This window comes from Homalodisca vitripennis, chromosome 3, assembly GCF_021130785.1.
Source record: "Homalodisca vitripennis isolate AUS2020 chromosome 3, UT_GWSS_2.1, whole genome shotgun sequence".
In the NCBI taxonomy this organism is placed as follows: domain Eukaryota; kingdom Metazoa; phylum Arthropoda; class Insecta; order Hemiptera; family Cicadellidae; genus Homalodisca; species Homalodisca vitripennis.
The window spans coordinates 39,223,679-39,247,727 of NC_060209.1; the positions used below are offsets into that span (position 1 = coordinate 39,223,679).

General features: G+C 32.5%; 2 protein-coding genes across 3 annotated transcripts in view; one reads left to right on the forward strand and one right to left on the reverse strand.

Annotated features, from left to right (window-relative positions):
* Positions 1-24,049, reverse strand: part of LOC124356827 (protein sly1 homolog) — a 76,444-nt gene that overhangs the window by 27,473 nt on the left and 24,922 nt on the right. Inside the window, exons 12-15 of one of the 2 annotated variants that reach the window (XM_046808061.1) lie at positions 23,037-23,175; positions 21,334-21,534; positions 19,433-19,522; positions 17,626-17,830 (exon numbers count right to left, since the gene is read on the reverse strand). The exons of the other annotated variant lie outside the window; for it this stretch is intronic. Coding sequence (XP_046664017.1) covers positions 17,801-17,830; positions 19,433-19,522; positions 21,334-21,534; positions 23,037-23,175 — 460 coding nt within the window. The 3' untranslated portion in view covers positions 17,626-17,800. Of the gene's footprint in view, positions 1-17,625; positions 17,831-19,432; positions 19,523-21,333; positions 21,535-23,036; positions 23,176-24,049 lie in introns of those variants that run through there. 2 annotated transcript variants of the gene reach the window in all.
* Positions 3,468-8,082, forward strand: LOC124356828 (L-2-hydroxyglutarate dehydrogenase, mitochondrial-like). The gene is made up of 3 exons (XM_046808062.1): positions 3,468-3,618; positions 5,680-5,859; positions 7,178-8,082. The coding sequence occupies exons 1-3, from the start codon at positions 3,557-3,559 to the stop codon at positions 7,359-7,361; spliced, it is 426 nt and encodes a 141-aa protein (XP_046664018.1). The 5' UTR covers positions 3,468-3,556; the 3' UTR covers positions 7,362-8,082.

A 24,049-nucleotide genomic window follows, 5' to 3' on the forward strand; every position in this document is an offset into this window, starting at 1 on the left:
TCGTCTGTGGAACTCCCTCCCCCAAGAAAATCACTTCCATTGAGGGAGATCGGCGGTTTGTGGCGGCACTGAAACGTTTGTACCATGAACGGTTGGTCGGGGCGGGTCCGTCCTAGGGGTCTGTGGGTGTGGTGCTGGCATTGTGTGTGAGGAGTGTGAGTAAGACAAACTGCATATATATTTATTTATTTCAAAAATATTCTTATTATATATTTATTAAATTATTGTTATTAGGTATTAATTATAGTTTTTGGTTATTATTAAAGATGGAAGTTGTAGTATTATTTTGTGTCATGATTGTATACTTATATTTTTATTTATTTTTATTTAGAAGTATCATATTTATAATTTTTTTAGTGTTTAGATTAATGTTTGATTTAATGTATTTAGTAAGGTATATTAGTGTCAATATTAATTTGGTTAATATTTGTTCATATTTGTCATGTTGTTTATTGTTCTGCTTATTGATCAGACAGGTTAAGTGTAAGAAAGGGCCATGAGGCCCTAACTTTGCCTGTTTAAATAAACAAATTTTCATTTCATTTTTCATTTCATTTCCATTTCTGTTTTTTACCCCCATATGGGTATGGGGTAAAACCTCTTTTGAAGAATCTTATTTTCCTGTAGAAGTCCTTTGCGTTATTTGCTGTATTATCTTCCTCAGCCTTGTCAAGCAATCTATGCAGATACAGTCTTTTTTTCCGCCTCAGCAACTTGTTTGCCTCCCTATTTGCTTCATTATAGCTTTCTCTATCTTCTACCCTGTTACTATTCATCCACGTAATTTTCCTTTTAACTCGGTCTTTCAGAGCTTGCTCGCATTCCTGATCGAACCATGGTTTTTTGTTTCTCTTCTTCCTACTACCACATACCTCTTCTGCTGTGTTCAGAACTACTTCCTTAAAATTAGACCATTTGGCATCTACAGTTTCATTGTTCTCCATGTCTTCCAGGGCCTTAAATCTATTCTCCAGTTTCAGTTTGAATTCATCAGCAATATTCTTAAGCTCAAGTCTACCCACTTCTATTCTTCTTTCTTGCCTTACTTCCTTTCTTCTCTGGATTGCTATTCGCTGACACACACTTTGACTAAAACTAATGAGTGGTCAGTTTCCACATTCCGCTCCCCTGATGCTTCGAACATCAGTTATACTACTTTTGTGCCTTTGGTCTGTGATCACGTGGTCAATTTGGTTTTTTGTTGTTCCACCAGGTGATGTCCATGTATATTTGTGTATATCTTTTCTTGGGAACATCGTGCTAACTATTTTATATTCATTTGCAATTGCAAAACTTGCCAGTCTGGTTCCATTGTCGTTTGATTCTTGGTGCAGGCTCTCTTTTCCAATAGCAGGTCTCCAGACTTCTTCTCTTCCTACTTTGGCATTTGCGTCCCCTAAAATAATCTTCATATCAAAACTTAATAGATTACATAAAAATTTTTTATTTTTTTTGCAAATAACTAAAAAAAGGAAAAATAATTTTAGTGTCGGAAGTTATTTTATTATATTATACATTTAAAAAGCAACAACCATACAAAATTTTGTGTTATTTCTCTCATAAATAAATGTTTTATGACACATTTTGTATAAATACGCATAATTATACATTGCAACATTTTATAAGTTTTAAAGCAACTGACTCTTACACTGCAATAAACTTAAAATAAATATTCATATGATGGATGTACCGGTAAACAGATGATTGTAGGATCCATAGACAGTTTTCAATACAATTAAAAAAACACTATTTACCATGACATATTTACACTATTTTATTTGAAATTTATTTACACTTTTTCTATTTACAAATGTGCTATTTACAATTTCACTCCCGTGAGATCGCAAATTGTCAATCATTGTAACTACTACACACAATAGCTAAGCACGTAACAACTAAAACTAATAATATTTACAACCACAAAATAAAATAATGAAGAAGAATCCATCATACAATAATACGATTACACTAAAGCTTAAAGAATTAACAAAAAATCGAGTCACCTGATAATGTCACGTGACAATTACGAAATAAAAAAGCATAGACCTCCAAAATAAAAATGATATTCATATTAATTATCTATAAATATACCAGGGAATAAAAAAACATAAAACTTTAATCATTTGACGTCGTATTTATTTAAGAAAACGATGAATATCACAATAGGAGACAATATATTGCCGCCTGGCGCTTTTCACATATGTCACCGACGGCAATATTTTGCTGCCTAGCACTTTTCAGACACGATCTATGGTGGCAATATATTGCTGCCTGGCCCGGAAAGAGTTAAGGATGGATTTCAATCCTCGAAACATAATGTTCTGTTTTTGTAAATATAACGATGACAAATGGCCAAAATCCTATTATCCTTTCTTACTTAAAAGGTTTACACTTAATATTTTCTGTTTCAAAATTGTATGCTTAGGTGTAAAAAAAAGTATTTACATGTTTTAAATTTATCACTTTTTAAAATTTGTTGACTGTTAAATTTTATGGCATCAATTTTTAAATGGACATAAATGGTTGTAAATAGATATCCAAAAATCAAAACTGTGTGAAACAACAGGCTTGGGAACATGATATGTATTTTAATCATTTCCAATCAAACTTTGTTAGTTATGGAGCAGAGTTTCTTACAGCAAACTGTTATGAGGCAACAATTACGTTGTTACTTCACGCCAACTTCGACATTACATTTTGGTTACGTATAAATTATTATTCAAGATTATGTATTAAAGTAACAAAATACTTTATATCTAATTTAATATTCATAATCCTAAATTCTAACTTACCTTATTTACTCGCATTAACGATCCTTTAAATTGTTTATGTTTTAAAAAATATATTGACGTGTAAATTTAATGCTGCAATGAGCAACGGATACTGTTTATCAATTTTATACTCGCATAATAAGTCAATATAAATTGTTACTCTACTCTATAGTATGTAGCTAAGCTATAAGACATACACTAGTACACAGAATCATTATTTACGATGTTTAGTCAATGGTAAACATTATAAAAAGTGGGCTATAGATAACCCGATCATCCTAAAAGGGTTAAAATTGTTATTATAAGGTGAAACTCAAAGTCGTTTCTCTACAGCCAACTTAATTATTCACAGTTAAATAAAAAAAGTCTCATTAAAGTATACTGTAGAATCCTAGAACATAAAATGGAAACTATTATCTATTAATACTATTATCAAGGCATATTTAGTGGTGCTATGTTACATAATTCAATATGGCCATCTCACAAACCCTAAAAATTAATAACTTAAATTTTAAAAACATAAATATTTTTGGAATTCATGTGGCAGACTTTTTTGATAAAAGAGTTAACATTAAAACCTAAATCTGTTGAAATAGTTTCATAATTAAAAACATAAAAATGCTAGAAACTGTCTTTAAATTAAATTTCCATTTCTTCCATCTTTATCCAGTGGAGATATGTTTAATTTTTAGGTGGGTACATTAGGTTTTTCTTTAACAGATTATTGCCTTTATTAGGTACCAGACCCACGGTTTCCATTCCTTGGCGTTCATTTTACTCCTAGAATGGACGGCTCAATTTGGCTAGGACCTAATGCTGTTCTTGCTTTTAAACGAGAGGGTTACAGGTAAGGTTATTTCTTTATTTGTGAAATCATCCTTTAATAACCATTTTATATACTCATTAATTTAGTGCTATATTTGTTTCACAACTGGTTAGAATTTTAACACATGTATGATTTTTTAATGAATACAATTCTTGTAATAGTGCTATTACTCTTTCAGTGATTTTTATATATTTATATTGTAATTTTTATTTTAATCATAACAAGTTTTATAAAGCGATTTTGTTACTGAGGTTGGGAACTCACTTTTGAAAATGTTTGCTTTGCCACTGAATAACAAGTAAAAGGTCATTTATGTAACCATGCAATCTGAAGCTGTGAAATATCAGTTGTTTTCACTGACTAAAATGATAATAAAAGCTGTTTCAAATCTCTACCTCTTTATTTCAGCTTATCAAGATGTTATATCTTTTTCTCTCTCAGTAATTATTATTAGCTATCACACTGATAACTAACTATCTCTAAATAGTAGGCTGGTTTTAGAGAATTTACAGACTATTTATAAAATGTGTAAAGAATCTTTGTTTTTTTATTAATTTGAAAGTCAAACCATCCAATAATCAGATTTTGTTTCATTTTTCAAAATTCTTTGTTACTGTGTTTTATGTAATTAAATATATATGTTAGTTTTTTTACATATAAATAAGACAATTTCCTAATTTCTTAAATAAAAAATGGTACCTCCTTGTATTTTTTTTAATAATATGTGTTTTTATTATATAATTACAAATTTGTTGAATTATTATTGATATAACCACCTTGTATTTAGTTATTTTTGTCTTATGATGCTTCCTTTGAAAGTGAAAGGCTTCATGAAAATAAAATCTAATTATTGGATGGTTTGATTTTCAAATTGACTTTCATGCTGAGTGTCACAATGTGTAAAAATTTTAATTTATTTTTCACGTTATTAAAAAATAAAATTTTTACTTAAACATATTCTACTTTTTTTCACCTCCAGTATAATTTCTTTTATTTTCACGAAAATTGTAGTAGGCCTATTTTTAGTTCTGCTCCTTTGAAGCCAGTAAGCTGTTTCAATATTCTCTCCTCAAGTACATCTCCTATCTTGTTTAAAACTTGATCACAATCTTTTTGACATGTTCCCTTTTTTCAGAGATTTAATTCATTTTCAAATTATTATTTTTCACATATTCTTCTATCTTTTCCAGATGCTGAGTGAGATAATACATCTGTTTATTGACACAATATCACTTAATCTTAACTTCTGTAACCTTTAGGCAAGGTCTTCAATTTTTTTGTACTTATCATTTAAACACTACTAACATATTCTACAATAGTTTCATCTGTAGACTCTGCTCTGTTGCATTTTGCTATAACAACATATAATGCATGGACTCAGTTTTTATCTCATTCTATTCTCTTTGGTGTGTTTTTATTAAAAATAAAGGATACTTATTCACATACTACATAAAATGTGACATGCTTATCAATTGTTTGAGTAAACATTTTAAACTAAGTGCTTGTTGTCTGAATAATCTAGAAAATTCTGGACTACCAAAATACCCAGTAGTTACAAAATTAAAATCTTTGAACTCTCAGTCAGTTTTATTTTGTTTGAAATTGAGTGCAACAATAATTATGAAATGCGTAAAACTAAGTTACACCAAAAATACCCTTCTAGTGCGTGTTCACCTGGATATATCCAGGTCCAACTTGTTGACGTTGTTATACACTATTGTAGTGTCCTGACAATAAATGATTTGATTTGATGTTTTACGTGTTAGTTTCTTGATTTAACAGTTGAAATATTTAATTGGAAGAAATGCTTTGAAATCATGCCGTTCTAAGTATTGCCATCCACCATTCATGAGAAATTGAATATAAATATTCTTTCCTGAAAACTAGTCACCAAAATTGGATGACACCTTCCTTGTGTTAATGATAGCCATTCGCTTGTAGTTCATCTCTTCAGCCACTACTATACGAACATGGGAACAAATAGAAATAGGGTTTTCGTACCAACCTGCAAGAGAGAGTATGCGTATTATATTCATTCAGTAATTAATTTCCTTTTAAACCTAATAAACTAATATTTTACAGATGGAGAGATGTAGATGTAAAAGAACTCATGACATCCCTGAAGCACAAAGGACTGCGACGTCTTGCCGTCAAGTACTTGGGTTATGGTAGCTCTGAGATGATCAAGTCCATATTCATTAGCCTGCAGGCTCGATCACTGCAGAAATTTATACCAGAGATAACCGCTGCAGATATTAAAAGGTAAGGGTCATAACTGTTGATATATAATTACTACATAGCTTAACCAATGTGGCAGGAACTATTTGTCTCCGTTCATTCCAATCACATTGTATTGTATTATATCTGTATACATTTTAAAATTGCGTTGAGTAGTGTAAAATACAAACGTGTGTATATTGTAATAAATCGATTCTTCAGCCTTTTAATTTTATTAAAGACTCAGTTTTTCACCTCGTTATTGTCAGGTAAAACTTATATCAAACGAGCAAAGGTCAGGTTTAGATCACCTAGGTCGAGGTAAGGTTTAGATCACTTAGGTGGAATGGTACTGTTTTTTGAAAGTGACTGTTAAATGTAACATTGGTGAAGAAGCCATAATTATTGTCTTCCTTAGGATTCAATGAACAAAGCTACCCCTTATCTGGGTAGCATTGCTAATTTTAATAGATCAACCGATCAGCTTATAAATTAAAATAGGGTTAGTAAGCTGAAAGTTTCCTTTAGGCGTGCATCATGTGTTACAGCATTCTAGCACTTGTAGTCTAGTATTTAACATATTAAATTTTGTGTATGTGAAGATGGTCAGTTGTGTAATGGTAATCATGTTATGAAGGAAAGGGGTCATCTCTTTCAGGGTATTTTTGGGATCAGGATAAAATGGGGGGTAAATAATACAATTTAAAACGTTTATTCTATACCTACTAAAGTACTGTAAACTGGTTTCATGTGTTTGAAATAATAAGGTAAGCTAAGCATAATTTATTCTTCAGTCTTATATATTATGGTTTCCGTAGGGACCTCTGTAAAATCTGAAATAAATAAACAATTTGTCAACTGGTATTTTGTTAGTCCAATAAAACTTAGTTTGTTGTATCAAAGTTGACAGAAACAATCAATTGTGAAATAATGAACTGTAACCATGTTAGTAGTATTTTTGGTGTATTCATTGTTTTTTTTTTTTTTTTTCAGTATGTGAAATATTTTGAGTTTTCAACCCAACTTTTCTTGTAGCAAAATAATATTACAGAATGCAAATCATTTTGTTTGAGAGATATTTTTAACTCATAAAAGTGATTAAATTTTATACAGAATAAATGTTGTATAGAAAGAAAATTAGTATCATAAACATCCCAACAAATTTGTATGATAATAACTATGAAAATGTTTAAATTTAAAAATGAATAATGCTTTTGTTTTATAGTTTTATGTTTTTGACATTCAGTGCCAATTAATGATTAGTACAGTTCCTGAACAAGTGTTGATAAATTATTTGTGTCTGAGACAGTAATTTAGCATTATTTAAAGCATGATTGAACTAAGCCCTTGATGTGTGTTGTAGGGGACCATCGGGGGTGAGAGCTCAAGCTCTGGGTGTGGACGGCTCATTGATAGAAGACTTTGTGTTTGACGTGAGGGGGCGTGTCCTGCACTGCCGCAATGCTCCCTCGCCAGGTGCTACCTCCTCAATGGCCATCGCCAAAATGGTGGCTGACAGGCTGCAAGACGAGTTTCACCTGTCCTAGATCACCATCTAGGTTAAACATTTGTAGTAATAATGTTTTACTTGTTATTGTTGATTATTGCCTATAGCAATGTTTATTTTTGTACTGTTGACAATTAAAATTTTTATCCAATTGTTAAATAATATTATTAGGTAAACATGGAAAAGTTAAAAACACAAATCTGACTAAGGTAGCAAAGTCTGACATTTTTCACTGCCAAATGTAAATAAAGTCTACTAAATGAAGCAAGGTTTGAAGTTTAGCTATTTTATATTGGTATCATTATCAAGAACTCATCTTTAATAATAGCTGATAACATTTCTATAGCCGTATATAATTGGGAGTTAACACTGATGACAGACTGTACTTGAACGTCAGTGACTTCTTGTTCTCTCTCTGATAACAGCACAAGGCCAATGATTATAACATTTGTATTACAACAAGCTCCTTGTATGATATGGCTTCTTTCCCTGCTCTACTTAATCTTTTAATCAAACAGTACACATTAAACTGTACTATTTTCCTTTTTTTGACACTAAACAATTTTATTTTTATTTTGTATGTGTACATTTAATGTTGTGCCTTATGATCTTGTGTATTTTACAAAATAACAAATGAAGTATTTTTTTTTAATTAGTTATACATTTCTGTTGTTTAAAAATCTCTGAAACTCATAATATTTATTGTATAAATAACTGTAAAGATGTGAAATAATATTGAATTAAAATATATTCAAACTCAATCCAATTGTTAATATGACTCACATGAGAAGTCAAAATTTAACTTTTAAATAAATAGTTAAATTAATTTGAAAATGAAAATTGAGAAAAACACTTTTAAGTTATTAACTATCTCATCAATGTACTATTGTCGTTGTTTATACTTATACATGTTTATATTTTACATTTTAATCTGATTTTATTAGTTTCCTAGCTTAAATACTGGCATTCCAGACAAATACTTTACATGTGTAAAAGAACTGATTGTAGTGTAACTAATATGCAGACATATTTGTTTGTATTCAGTAATGATCTGAATATAAAACAAATATATATTCCATCTGGTTTTCACAAGTCACTTTATCAGCTATCCGTTTAAATGATTAAAAACATAAGGTCTGAAAAAATATAAGATTTGAACTGAGCAAACTTAGAAACTTGAACTTGAAAATTCAATTAAATAATATTATGCTTTGAGTATTCGTCAGAAAACAACTATTTATCATAGTCTGATTTTCTACATAAAAAGGTTTTTATTTATAAATAAACAATGGTTAAGTTGGTTAAACTAAACATTTTGTAATGTGGGCATTTGTCACCAAGATTAGAGTATTAAGTTATTGGCAATAAATTCACTTCCAGAGAACACTTCTCTTATTCTGGATAAGGTTGTTTTGTTCTAACAACTTGCTGCTTCATAATTCATTAGTTTGTTTTAAACTGAAGTTTATTACAAATTTATTTTCTTAGTATTATAGTTATTTAGTTCAGAAATTACAGCACTTCTAATGTTTATACAATACTTTAGAAATTAAAGTAATAATTTCAGATCAGTGTAATCTACATAAATAGAAATATATTTTTTCATATATTTAAAATTAATATGGTTTATTTTTTATATAAGATATTTCTCTAATTTTAGAATGCAATTTTTCACTTCTTTATTAATGTATTACGGATGTTATTAATTTTATCTCAGTGGGTTTTGTGATAGCTATTAACTTATTGGCTGTGATTTAGTTAATTTTATAGACCAATTGGATGTGTTTTTAAAACTGATCATATCTTGGTAAATAATCCAAAATTCAGTATTAATTGTTTAAAATTAGCATAATACAAAATATTTCTGAAAGATTCACGTGTTCAATGAGTACTTCTCTCTCTAAAAACTCAAGATAATATTGATATAAGAGCTTATAATTGCTTTGTACATAATTGGTTTAAATAGACCATTATGATTCAGGGGCAGATAGTGATTAGTGCTAATGTGAAAGACTGTTCTATTAACACATTGATGTATTTTCAGAACAGCTGTATAACTTTCTCTAATTATGTTTCTGTTTTGTTTTATAATTTTTTCCTACCAAAATCAGATATTTATAGGAATTTAAATATACTCTTCAACATATTTAGAACACAAACATTGTCAGTTGTTTGGATTCATCGGAAAGTAACAATGTCAAAGTTAGAAGAAACTACTTTCAATTGAATTCAACGCTTATTTCACTTTAACTCTTTTTAGGAGAAAATGGATAGCTAGTAAGTTGAATTCAAAACAAATTAGTCAACTCTCAATTATCCATGGTAATCAACGGCAAGCCTCTCACGGTTAACCCAAAAACATGATTAAAACAGAGGGAGCCATTAAAGTAGTAATTAATTGCTACGTAAAATGGTTATCGGTTGAACTTACTTATTAAGAACATTTGTAGTCCATTTATATTGTCTATTTCGTTGAGTATGAAAACAAGTTACACAATTTAATACCCACAAAAATTAATAAACAATGTACAATATTTGTAATTTAACTGATGAGTTATGATCAATTACTAACTTGCTGGAAGAAATTGATAATTGTGTTTTTGCAGCACTTCCTTCTTTATTATTGTCAAAACCTTTATTAATGTAACTTCCTTCCGCAAAACCAGTTTGTTAAAGCAAACTGTATTCTTGCTCCACCAAATAACCTAGGAAACACTCACCATGATTTATTGCTGCTCCGTATGACCTTAGGCTCAGCTGGTAAACCTTCCTTAATAATGATAGGTGGGGTAAAGGATGTTTCCGGGAAAACAAAGGAGGGTGTCTAAAAAGAACTGTATAAAAACAATTGCTACTAGTAAACAGGCAGGAGGACACAGTTGCAAGGGTACGTGCTAAATGCATCTCTCTGTGTGTTATTACAACTGCACTTATTTACTCATTACACTGCCACACCACCCCTTGTTAATTTAAACATTATTATCTCACATTTTATCTACAAATCCTGCATGGCGGTTCTTTAGGTATTTGCAATTAGTATTATTAAAACCCAATTAAAAATTCCTTTAAAAGTAAAATTGCCATGAAATTATACACAGTTGTTTTTAATTTGCATTGACAAATACAATTAATAGTTTTTACTAACAGTGAAGATCCCGATTAATTCTGTAAGACGATTGTTCCATCCCTGGAAAATTGGGAGTTGACTGTATGTAAGAGAACTTTTAAATGTAATATCATATTCTATTATTCAAAATTTGGAGGTTAATATAAGATCTGAATCCCTTAGAGGCTTCCAAATTTGTAAAACATAACAAAAAAGTGTTTGGTTTTATAATTAACTAATCTTTTACTATGTGTGTATAATACATGGGGAAAATGCATTGTATTAACTGATAGTTTGGCTATAAAATAATGGATATCTCACTCTTATTTTATATTTGTAGAGTTTTTTTGTCCATGTAAAAAATTGTATTTACTATAATCTACATGCTGTTTACACACTATTAGAAAATTATAAACAGGCATTCAATTAACAATATCTCTGTTATGTAGATCCAAGACAACACAAATTGTGCACAAAATAACAGTGGTTCAAGTTAATGGCAAATTAAATTGTTTGTAGAGGTTAATGTATTTATTGGGAATGTAAAATAGGGTTTAAAAATTAATCAAATACAAGTTTTATTAAGGTATCTTGAGTTCTTCTTCATTGGCCATGTTGAGCACAATGGCTTTTGCCAGTACAATAAAGGGCAACCATGTCCTAGAGGTAGGTTGTATTGTGGTTTTTATTATGTTTAGGTGATAAGACAGTTACCAAAACAAAAACAAAAAGTAAGCTGTATAACAGGCAGTAAAAATTCTGTTACTAAAACTTACAAAGGCATTTTAAATGCATTTATGTATGACCATAACTAAATGTTGTATTGTATATCTTGTGTTATTTGTCAGTAAAAACTTTTTATTGAGTAAGAAGGCATTACTTTTTAATACCCTTCCAATCTTGTGCTTCTTGAACATGCTTTGAACTCTTTGTGTATTATGTGATCAAGTAGATGAAATGATAAAAATTATGTGCAACTATAGTAGTGATAACATGTTAAAAATTTAGAGATCTATAACACCTCGAAAAATGTAGTTTAATCTGTTTGTTGTTAAGCTTATGTAGTAAAGACAATGTGAAAATTGCTGCACACCACTATGTAAAGCTATAGAATGCCAATTTTCTTATTTTTTATTATAAGTCATATGAAAAAATTCTTTTTGACTTGTTTTAAAGGCAAATGAAATAAATGTACATCATACATACAATATGTAAAATTTTGATTAACCATTCAGAAGGTCGCGACACTGTCTTTCCAACCGAGGTGTTACATTTTTGCTTACAACTTTGAAACAAAAACTAGTTGACGCTCCACCCCCCTATACCTTCAGATGGACTCACCCGCAACCAATTCAAGTGGCACTCCCCACACCTTCCTCTTCAGTCATCGAGCCGTACTGCAACGTTGTATTAACCTGTCATTTCCCTCCGTGCGGACCTCTCGCGGTATCTAAAATTGTGATTGGTTTCTGTGTAGGGTATTATTGTTCGTTATTGTTATTTTGATGTCAATATGAATAGAATGAAGAAGAGAGACTTGTGAACTTTGTTGAACAGTGTCGAAAGGGGAAGAAAGTGCACAAGAGGAGAAGATTGTAAATCCAGGTGCTATTAAGAAGACACTTTTTCTTGGGCGCCCAATGTCGCTCCTATTGGAGAATGGATTCCGATGATGAAAAATGAAGATTCATGTATAAGTGCAGGAAAGAAAGAAGACACAGCGTCAGAACAATCAGGAGAAGGAAGCGGAGAGTACCGTTTTTGGAAGCATCTCAGAATATACAGCGTAAAGAGGAAGTAAGAAATGGAGTGTTCACTGTCCTAAGGACCAGAATGTGCGAACACCTGCTGCTAACTTATTCTCTGTCGATACCAGGTGTAAGACAACCTTTGGATGTTCAAAACCCTGTTGCTGCTTGGAGGTTGTTTTTTACTTGATGACAGTTTAGATAAGCATGGTAACCTGCACCAACCAGAGTATACGTAAAATAAAAACAAGTTCGTCCTGGGTTAACTCGTGAGCGTGATGCGGCTGACACATCCAGAAATGAAATAGAAGCATTCATAGGACTTCTTTATATGGCAGGAATCCTTCGTTGACTTCTCATTTGAATCTATATGATTTATGGGCAACAGATGGTACAGGCGTGGAGTTTTTTCGAAACTGTATGAAACTTGAGAAGGTTCATGTTCTTGATCAGGTGTGTTGAAATTTGACGATGCTGATACTAGGAAGCATCGGAAGAGGCTTGAACTAGGCTTGCACCCATTCGAGATCTGTTTGAATTATTGGTAGAAAAGTGCCCAAAAACATATTTTTTCTGTTTCTGAGTATCTTACAGTTGAACGGAGATGCTCGAATCTTTTCGAGGTCGTTAATTTTCGGCAGTTTTTAAAAACATGCCTGCAAAAATATGGTCTGAAAATTCATTGCTATGACCTGTGCAAAAACATTTTATACATGAATTTAGTGGTTTTATGCTGGCATGCAACCACGGGGGTGGGGGGTCTGTGTGGGTCACGTCGGGGAGGGGTGGGGGGTAGGTTGGGGGTGGGAGGTGGGGGGTGGGGATGGGGAGTGGTGTGAGCGGGGGCGGGGTCGGCGGGGCTAGGGGGTTTGGGGGGGGGGGGGCTGGATGGATGGGCGGTGGGGTCTGGAGTAGGGGATATATTACAACCAAACCCCGTAGTAAGTGGTTAGGGCACCGGGGGGGGGGTGGGGGGGGGGTATTTGATGTGCATCGTTGGGTGAGGTGGTTTTGGAGGCAGTTGGTGGGCGTCTGGTGGGGTTGTGTGGGGGGGGAGGCGGGGGGTAGGGGGGGGGGGTTGGTTGGGGGGAAGGTGGGCGGAGTGGAGGGGGGGTGGGTTGTGGGAGGCTTGGGAGGGGGGGGGCGGGAGGGGGTGGTGGGGAACGGCGGGAGGTGGGTTGAGGGTGTGGGGGAGGGGGGGTTGGGAGGATGTGGGCGGGGTGGGTGTTGGATGGGGAGGGGGGGGAGTGGGTTGGGAGCGTGTGATGAGGTGGGGGCGGTGATGGTAGGGGGGGTGGGAGGGTTAGGTTGTATGATAGCGGCGGGGGCAGGGACGTGGTTGGTTGGGTGTTAGGTGGGGGGGGATGGGGTGGGGTGGAGGGGGGGGAGGGTGGGGGGGGCGGGCGCGTGGCGTGGAGGGGGTCCACTTATGTGCAAGGGGGGGGGTGGGCGGGCGTGGGCGAGGGCGGGGTGGGGGGGGGGAGGGGAGGGGTGAGGGGAGGGCATGGATTGGGAGGATGAGGAGGGAACGGTATTACTTAAAAAGGGCGGGGGAGAGCGGGGGGGGGGATTGGTGGGGGGGGACTGGCGGGGGGGAGGGGGTAAGCGGGACGGGAATAGAAGTTGGGAGGGGTGGCGAGTGTGAGTGTGTGTTCGATTGTTGGGAAAGTTTTTTCTTGGATTTCGTATATTTTTTGTTTTTGCATGCTTCCTTATATTTTTTGAATCGTTCTTTCGTTTAGTTCAAATCCAGAATTCTGGTCTTGCTGTAGTTTCAGACTGTCCAAGCCTCTGTGAGTGGTACTGGAAGAAAAACTTTACCACGGATAATTGGTATTACTCCATACCCTCGGCCGAGACTCTCAAGAACGATCACAATTTGACTATAGGTGGGTACCCTACGAAAAAGTAAAAAAAAGAAATACCACTGGTTAATAGATACAAGGATTCGTCTTTAATCCCAGTAGGCATGTTTACCTTCAAAGATGGAAAAACTCTGCTTATCGTACTGCCCGAAGAAAAAAAAAAGTTGTTTCTTCTACTGTTACCATGCACCACAGTGACGAAATTGGACCCTCAGTCTGGAGATGCTAAAAAGGCCTTTGATTTTGACTTTATAATTCAACTAAAGGGAGGAGTGGGAATGTTGTTGATGAGTATAAGGCACGGTATTCAGTTGCCGTGAACAAGGCAATCGTTGGAAGCTTATATCTGTGTTCGGTCCTTCTAAATACCATGTGGGCTAAATTAGTTATATTGTGTACAAACACAAAAGAGGAGATTTGACATTGTCCGAAGGGAAATTCCTGAAGGATCTCGCAAAGATCTTTTATGTTTTAATTATTGTTGGTAGCTCGTCTAATGGGGAAGAAAGAACTTTCCAAGGCAGCCTAAAAACGAAGCATCACACAATGCTGGGACTTCAAGAGGAGGAGAGGGACGCAGCTGCAGCCAAATCTTGAGGACGTCTGTGGTATCTGCAACTGGAGCAGAGAAAAAAACCGGAAAAGTTTAAAAAACTAATGTGTCACATCTGTCACTGTACATTTGCAGGGAAGCAACAACCGTTTTATTGTTTCTCGTGTGCGAAGAAGATGATTGATGATTCCTTTAAGTGAATAATGCAAAACTAAGCTTATGTGTTACAGGGTTGTAAGTTTTTTTGTACAATGATTTTTATATAATTACGAATATCTTTTTTACATTATTTTTTTATAGAAGTACATGTTTCTATATTTTAATGACATAAATAAGTATTGGTTACCCTTAATTATTAATGTACAAGTATTTTTTATCCCACAGTATTCATTCTGTTACATTTTAAATAGTATTAATACTTTTAAAACAAAGTTTACATATTACTCATCATGTTAAGTGCAAGATCTGTACAATATAAAACTGTAAAATGTGTTCGTTCATATAGATCTTATGAACCTGATGGAATCACCGTGTGCACCTCTTACGTAATGTTAGTGACGCAACCTCTGTAGGGTTAAAATAAAAATTAAAAATCACCTTAAACAGTTACGTTTCCATGGAAACAAAAAATGTCTAGTTTGAGGTGAAATATTTATTTTAACAAAATCTAGAAATTTCAATACTTTTGAGATAAAGAGCATTTAAAATCATGCAAAATTGTGTTTAGTAACCTAATATTACACTACAAACAAAATTGAAAAAAAAAAACAATTGTGCTATAATCTTATCTTTTAAAACGAATGTTCATGTAAAATCATGCTTGTTACTAAGTAATTTTTTGGTGGCAGCCTAAACATAATTTTATCATAAAACATTACTTACTAATATGAAACTCCAAACATAAACAACTTGCCCTTTTAGGCAATTCAATTGTATGTCAAAGTTCACAACGAATAAAAATGCGGAACTACACAACATAAACAATGCTCTGCTATTCGTCAAAGGTTAATGTTTAGTTCCATGTTTTGGCCTTTGTATGATGTCAGCCAGTATTGGACAAGTTATAAACATACTAGTACTTTTAATTAAATAGAAATGATCTCGCTCAGAGATTCTAGCACTTTTTTGCGTAAATATAAATCGTCTCAGAGCAAAACTCTCGGTGCTGAAAAGTATTTTTACTTTGTTTCATAACAAGATCCCTGGCACTAAAAGAGTTAATGGCAAGTTTATTGAAAAACCATTCATGTATGTAACTTTTGATGATGAATTTATTTACTTATACTTATTAGATTAGTTTTTATAACACATCGGAGGTAGAAAAAAACAGCCTCTTATCTACAAAAACATGTTTTAATGATTGGTTAATTTGCAGACTACTTGCTAATCAGCAGTCAATCACTAATAGATACAGCACTCATGGCAATGCATGAACATACATAAAAAAAAACTTCATGCAAACAAAAATATTATTTATAAAAAAAAAAACAATTTGTCAATCAAGTATCTATTTACTGTTTTAAAAATACAAAGTACAGCAAAAAACTTTTAAGCAATTCAGTAATTTGTTACTGTCAGTCAGCCGATAATTACATTGCAGTTTCCTGTAGATTCGAATGTCAAGTCATGTCAATCGATTCTAGAATCCAAATTTCTGTTGAAGACTATGGATTCGACTTTGACAAGTTGACTTTAACCAAGATATTAAAAGATCCTCTCACCTTTAAACTAACATTTTTGAAGGGAGAAAAAAAGTTTGGTGTCAACAAAATTTAAGAAGTATGTTTAAAATTCCCTGAGCGTAGCAACCCTGTTAACTATTACATTTTCCCAAGCATCCACCTTTGGCACAACTAAGGCAGAGCACTAATCACCAACAAAGTAAACTAATTTAAATACAGAGGAAACACAATCATGATATTTTTAGGAAGCAAAGAAATTATGTTGCTGACATTTTTATGACAGAACAAATGACTGAGGACAGCTGATCATAGTCTGGTCCTCTGTTTGCTGTGTGATCCTACCTCAGATCGTCTCATGTGCACAGCCATTTACGAACGACACATAATGGCATTGGCTACAAATTAGTTAAATATTTATATACAACTTTTTTTCTTAACTAAAAAGTTTTCAAGTTTTTTATATAACCAATATTTGTACTTTAACAGCTTCCTAGCTTCAAACACAGATGAGGTAGAATAACATTGGACAAAACTTTCTCTGTTTTATAACAAACAAAAAAGTTCTGCTGATATACACACTTATTTTGGATTATAAAAAAGATATTTAAAAAATCTTAACTGTATACATATTAAGTTTTTATTCTGAATTGATTGTGGAGGCCTTCCTTGCCTAGAAGGTCTATAAACATTATCTAATTTATAGAAGCTTATTTAACTTGAATCACAAGGATCAGCCATTTAAAAGGTGAATACAATAAAACGATACTAAAGTAATATTTTATGCAATTCATAGTAGATGCAGCAGCAAGCAGACTCACTGAACAGCGTCTACAGACAGGTGATGATGCCAGAGCGATGTAACATGTGTTTGGTAAAACCTAATAAGCTAGAGGATTTGAAACAAAATTTGTACTATATAAAATGTAGCCAATGCCATTATTTGTGGTTTTATGTGTAAGGCAAGGTTGTACGATTTACAGTTCCTGAAATACTGGCATTTAAAAGAGATAGTTCGCAAATTATGACTTTCAGAAGAGGGTTAACAGAATCAGGGTTAAACAAGCAAAATTTGCAACCTTTACTAGATTTTCCCACTATTATTTTGTTTGAAATCTATACTCAGACTAAAACCTGAGAACATTTCATTGAAAAAATTTGAATCTATTGAATTTTTTCACGTTGAAATGTTATTGCTCCATGCCTTATGTAAGCGCCCCCATTTGTCAGTTAATTTCCTTTTCTTAACTTACTGTAATGTCAAGAATAAATTAAATTAACTAAACCCTGAGGTTTTACTAAAGATGAGTAAAGTTATAGACATTATGTTTAAGGAATGAGGCTTTAAAATAATTAGCCGTTTTAGATACCATTTAATATTAAATCCATAATATTATTAAATTATTATATACATTAGAATGTTTAAAAATCAACAACAACAATATTGAGGAGGCCTTTGTGTTTGCTGTGTACAAGGTTCAGGCTCGGATAGACTGCCCTCCTCCCTCACCAGCACTCCCACTCAGTCTCAGTGCAACTCTTGTCCCAGAAGCGACAGCTAGACAAATAATACAGAAGTGATGTAATATTATAGTAGTAAATGTCTTACATTTCCAAATATCACAGTCTACTCTGGATATGTATGTTGCTATTTTAACGTGATTAGACAAAACATACAATATTGGAAAACTATTACAATATTTAAAATTTCCCTACATGACAAAGGATTGTTTAGCTGTATTAAAAAATGCAAATAAAAGGTGAAGAATAGTAATATATGAAGAATACATAATTCATTACAGTACATTTAATAATGATGACTACCATTAGTTTTATCATTATCAGAAGAATTTTGAAGGTCAGCACAGCGATGACAACAATAGTGTCAAAATGATTGCGTTACAGTCATTGTTAAATCAGGCGACAATCTTTTATTATATTTCATAAAAGGTTGTTTTTAGATACGATAAATTCCTTAATATCGATGGAAATTATCTTCAAAAGTAGATACAAATGTAGGCTTTCATATAAAAATAAAATTATTACAAAAAGTTAACTCGATATTTTAATACATCAAAATGGTATTTACTTAAAAAAACATATGTCATATTAATGTAGAATACAACAAAATACTAAGAGAGTATTTAAATGGAATCTACCAGAAACATTAAGAAATACAACAGATACAGCTAAACAAAGAACTGGAGATGCACCTTAGTGTAAAATCTAAGCTTTAACAAAACTTCCCTGCAGAATAATACTTGAAATATATATGTAGTTTTTTTATTCTTCTTGCAACTTTGGGGCTGGTGCTAACTATACAACTAGTTTTATAAGTTTTTATAAGCTAAATCAAGAGATAATGCTTATCAGAAATTTCAATACCAATAAGGAATAGTTTAGTTAATTGGGAACACATATTTGTCAGGGTTAAACCCTGTTTGATGGTTAAATACGTCTTAGAATTGGAGATGACATACCCACTCAATATCAGTCACTAGCTACTACAGACTGAACTTAGAGGTTCTCAAAATGAGATATAAGAGCATTTTTGGGATTTTATTTATAGAAAAAAGAGTGAATAGTACTATCCATAAAATTCTGAATCTAATAATATATATGACTCAAACAGCACATTTTCTTTTTATTTCAAAGGATGTTTCACATGACAAATTTGCTTTTAAGAATTGTAACAATTTTAAAAGATCCAAAGCAGGGGATTTAGTTCAAAACAAAAAATTCTTATGGGGATATATAGTCATGTGGATTGAGAAAACGTAATAAATAAAAGTATTTTCTGGATTATTGATTAGTTGTACACTGTGTGAACAATCTTGCAGCAAGTATTGTTCATCTAAACATATTCACTATTAGGGACAACAGACAAAAATAAATAAACAGTAGTATTTTGTAAGATGTAGACTTTATTTCTTATTTTGATAAAACAATTTAAGTGTTTAATTCAAAAGTGGATTTAAATATTGGTGAAGCAATATTTTGACATTGTTCATTCTTTTAAAAGTTGACACTTAAAAAGTTTGTCCCTTCAAATCGAGGACTTTAAGTATTTAGACCAGCAAGTAACGTAATTCAAAAGCAATTTTATAGAAAGTATCAAATAATTGAACAACTAAAACTGTGTCTGAAGGATGTTACTAACCTGTTTGAGGAATTCCTTGGCATTGTTGAGTGTGGAGGCTCCATAGATTACCCGCTTGCTGCCCGGTGTTGCTGCCACTCCAGCTTTGCTCTGTCGGCATATTGTACAGGGATTACATGAGGGATAGCTACGCCAAGCTCAGACTGAATTAAGTAATTTATTCATTTCATCAGATTTTATTTGATATTTATATGACCACTACATACAACTGATTTTGTACCATAACAAACATGCATACAGTGCTTTAGGAACATAAATGTGAATGCTAACACATACTTTTAATAGCGCTACAAGACAATTAGACATTTTCAACAATTATCTCAACAATATAGCTCAGCTGTATCAGTAACAAAAATAAACTCTTTATATCACCTTATAAATATATATAATCTATTAAAAACTGCAGCAACTAAGAAGATTATACAACAGCCATCCGTGATCAAACTACAAACTGTTACTGTTAATACTAGAAGCTGATACTGCAAGCTGTTAATGTTAAGCCATTGAAGTAGTAGTTGTATGAGCCTCTGCATGCCTGGTAGCAGCAATTAATTTAGGCGAAAATTTCAGTGTTTAGTTGTACCTAAGAACTATTTTTTGTTTATGATAGAGCAATGAAGTTTGAAACATTGTTTAAAGAAACAATATGTTTTCTTTTAAAACTTGTAGCTGCATAAAAAAGTATTTTTTGCAAAAAATAAATCAAAATAAAGAACCCACAAACTTTTTTAAAGTGAAACATTTCAAACTGTGTATTTAGCATTGTTTTTTTCAATAGTACATAACGGTTTTTACACAGGAAAAATAATTAACCGTATATATCTAAAAAAGAATTTAAAACAAACAATCAAATTAAATACTCACCACTGTCTTTTTTTATTGTTCCACACAAACATTAGTAGCTATGGTAACTATATTGTTCTATGGTAAGATTCATAGTTCACGGCACAGGATGCAGACAAGTCATTTTTATATTAGATATTAGAAATATTAGCTAACCTCTATCCTCAGGTCTGAGTCGTCTACAACTAAATTAGTGAAATGGTTTCTATATTTGGGTATAATGCAACCTTCAAAGTTTTCATCACTATCAGTCACTTGAAATATACTCGCATAATCACTGTACAAAACTTTGTCAACTTCAGAATCACACAAGTTTTCACACTTCATCATTAAACATAACATAAACAAACAGTCAGAGAACACAGTGTACAAGATGAGCTATCAGCGAAACAGACACAAAATATTTAAAAAATCAGGTTAACCACAGCATGAAAACAAAATTATTTATTTGTTTATGGTGTCTAAACACTTAGTACGAGACATACCGACGATATCTAGTGGAAATACAGTAAAGTACGTGAACAGTGTAATACCAACCACGTAATCAGCGCGTGACTCGGCGTTCAGTCCCGGCCGAGCACCATGTAACCAGCGCATTTATCCTGCACATTAACCTTAATTGGTTAATACTAGAAGCTGTTAATGGTTTTATAAAAAAACCTAAATAAGATTCCCCCACAATACTCATTGTTAGGCTAAATAATATTTCCTCACAATAATAACTTTTTTTATACAAATATTTATCGATATTTTAAAAAAGCATTATTTTTATGTTTTAAATAGCGGTAGTCTTAGACAAATCCCACGATTAGCTTACATCTGTCTCATTGAAACTTTCAGGAAAACCACTGGTTGTTAGAATTAAATGTAGTAGCCAAATTTATATCAGTTTCTGCAATAGAAAAGTCTTTCAACATTTGAACGAAATTATTATTTTAAATTCATGTTTTCAATCTGATATGGTATACTATATAAACCATTAACCTGAAAATAAATGTTTAAACAAAACACTATATTGTTGAATAAAATTGTTATTAAGTTACTTATAAAATGCTCACTCTGGTGTAGTCAACGAGATTCTGGTACTCAATGTAGTTTCCCCCTCCAATAACGAACACAATGGCTTCTGAGAATGGAGTTTTGTTCTTGGGCACTTGGGACACATCTGCTGAGCGAAGCTGCTTGGGGTCAAAGTAACGATAGTCCTCTCCTCCCCTCATCTCCATCAGTTCATCCACAATACGCGTGACTGGCAGATTCTGTCCAACAAACAATTATTGGATAATGGAAGAAATGTTACGTTGATAGATGCTATCTGTGGTACAAATGATTTGGACAAAGCACAATAACTAAATACAACTAACTAATTTAACTTAATACAACATATTGTATCTTGGTTCTCATCACAGCTTGGTTTGATACAAGTTTTATTCCAAAATTGAAGTACAAACATATAACAGTACTATATTGATTAATGTAAAAAACAGTTGAACATTAGTAGGAATTAATCTCACACTTTATAGTTCATGTTCAGTTTTATACCACATTTAGTGAAAACTTACTGTTTTTACACTCTTAATCAATATTTGTTATTAATAACAGTATAATTGTATTAATAATTAATGCACTATTTTATATTTTAGTGCTTTTACAATAATTATAAAAATAAAAGAGCTCCTCAAAATCTATAAATAAAAAATAATATTATTTTTATAAAAGAAAATAATAATTAAATTGCTCTTTAGTCCCGCATATTTTCACTTACAAAAATAGTAAATTAATTAAAACAATATCATTAAAAACGGTTATAAACATCATTTTAGAAAATGAAGCTGTCTTTATCCTATTTACAAAAAAAGGAAAAAATAGTAATTCATGATAAAATTATTCAATCCATATTTTTTAATAATGAGTTTGATATTGAAAATCTTACTAGATATATAATTAACACTTCACTAACAGATAATTGCCTTTCAAAGTTTTGTTCAATGTGTTGTAGCCTATTCAGTGAATCGTCCACCAATGACCGGTTATATATTAGAATTACCATAATTATTGGGTAATAGATACCCATTAGGTTAATATCCTAAATTGAATAAAGTTTGTTCCATAACTGTATCTCTCTTATTGTTTGAGATGTGCTATGTAAAACACAAAAACGAACATTTGAAAAACGATTTTTTATGTTTAACATACAATTAATTTGTAAAATAGGTAATAAAACCATAAACTCTTACAGTGAAACTTGTAGAAAATTTAATACTGAAGAAAATTATGTACTATAAGGCAATGTATTTTGTCAAAAATCATTAGGAAAAAAATGCATTCGTCTCTAAATCCCTCTTCCCAAACTCCCAGCAAATGATCATTTAACCTCGGGTACTAAATTATGGGTGAAATATTTTGTTGGCCGTTACTCAGTATCAAACCATTTCTGGACCTATGTTTATATGAACTTTTTTCATTATTTTTGATAGTACAATAAGCTCATAAAGTGCCGGTAACACTACCCGAATCACCCTGTACATGTACTCCATTGTGTAATGGATACCTGATAGTCTACATATTATATTATAATTTCATAGTAAATTGAATAATGGATACATGATTAGCCGCTGTAATCTCATATTATATAATCTCATACCAAATTATGTAAAATGTTTTTAAAAACATCAATTTGATACAATTCAGTGCACCTCTAAAAAGTAATTGAAGAATAAAGTCACACATAAGAGAAAGTGTATGTAAGAAGAGTACTGACATGCCGTTTGACGACAAGGTTCTTGACTCCCTCCATGACGAAGGATGAGCCTTGAGACACCAGCTTGGAGAACATGCTGACAGTCTTGGTGCCTCCTCCTGTGTACTGGTTGGGGTTGGCCGACATCTTGGCGTATGCTCTCAACACAGACATCACTCACTTAATATTATTTGTCATAAATACTATTTAATTTCTCCAATTCTTTCCTTATGCCAACAGACTACACTTATCTTACAGTGAATATATAAAGCACTATAAATAAAGGTAAGGTACATGAAGAATAGGTATGTGATACACTTTATCGATATAACCAACATTATGTAAACAGCCCATTTATAACTAGAACTAGTATTAACCCTTAGAGCACCATTTAGCTGTTGGCTTAACGCTCATTAATTACCAAAATATGAAAACTATATTTTCTCAATATACACTTATTTTATTTTTCTATGCAACAAAAAAAAAGAAAAAAGAAACTGCATATTTACACTGTTCTCACAAGTTATAGACTATAACACAACAGCTGTTTGGGTCGGCAGTAGCAAACGCATGTACGTGCTTGCAGCGTTAAGCAGTACTACCAAACTACTGCCTGTGAGACAAAAGCCGGTCATAAACAAAAAGAAGGACTGAAGCATACTACAACAGACAAAATAAGGTAAACAATCATTTTGCATGTATATTACAGTGTTTAGAGCATTATCAGCTCTTGTACTTATATGCACTTGCAGCACTGGAAGAGTTTATATTTATAGTTTATCCAAATATTATTAGCGTTTTAGTGATGAAAAATCCATAAAAAACTCCAGTTGAGTTGGCTTTTTTCTGGTTTTGTCACAGGTACATTTTATTAGCAACATCTAAGCACACTGATTGTCTAAAGTTCATTATAACTGCATATATAGAACTGCCAACATCGTCTAAATTTGATTTTAACATATGGAAGAAACATTTAGTTCATGTCATCTGTATTTATTATTATTTATTAACTGTTTATATTATGTTCTTTTATA

What these genes read in the sequence shown, in the direction of transcription:
- LOC124356828 (XM_046808062.1), top strand. Translation starts at nt 3,557, where the DNA reads ATGGACGGCTCAATTTGGCTAGGACCTAATGCTGTTCTTGCTTTTAAA. An exon ending in TTTAAACGAGAGGGTTACAG is followed by an intron (nt 3,619 to 5,679) that starts GTAAGGTTATTT and finishes AATATTTTACAG; the next exon opens with ATGGAGAGATGTAGATGTAA. An exon ending in ACCGCTGCAGATATTAAAAG is followed by an intron (nt 5,860 to 7,177) that starts GTAAGGGTCATA and finishes TGTGTGTTGTAG; the next exon opens with GGGACCATCGGGGGTGAGAG.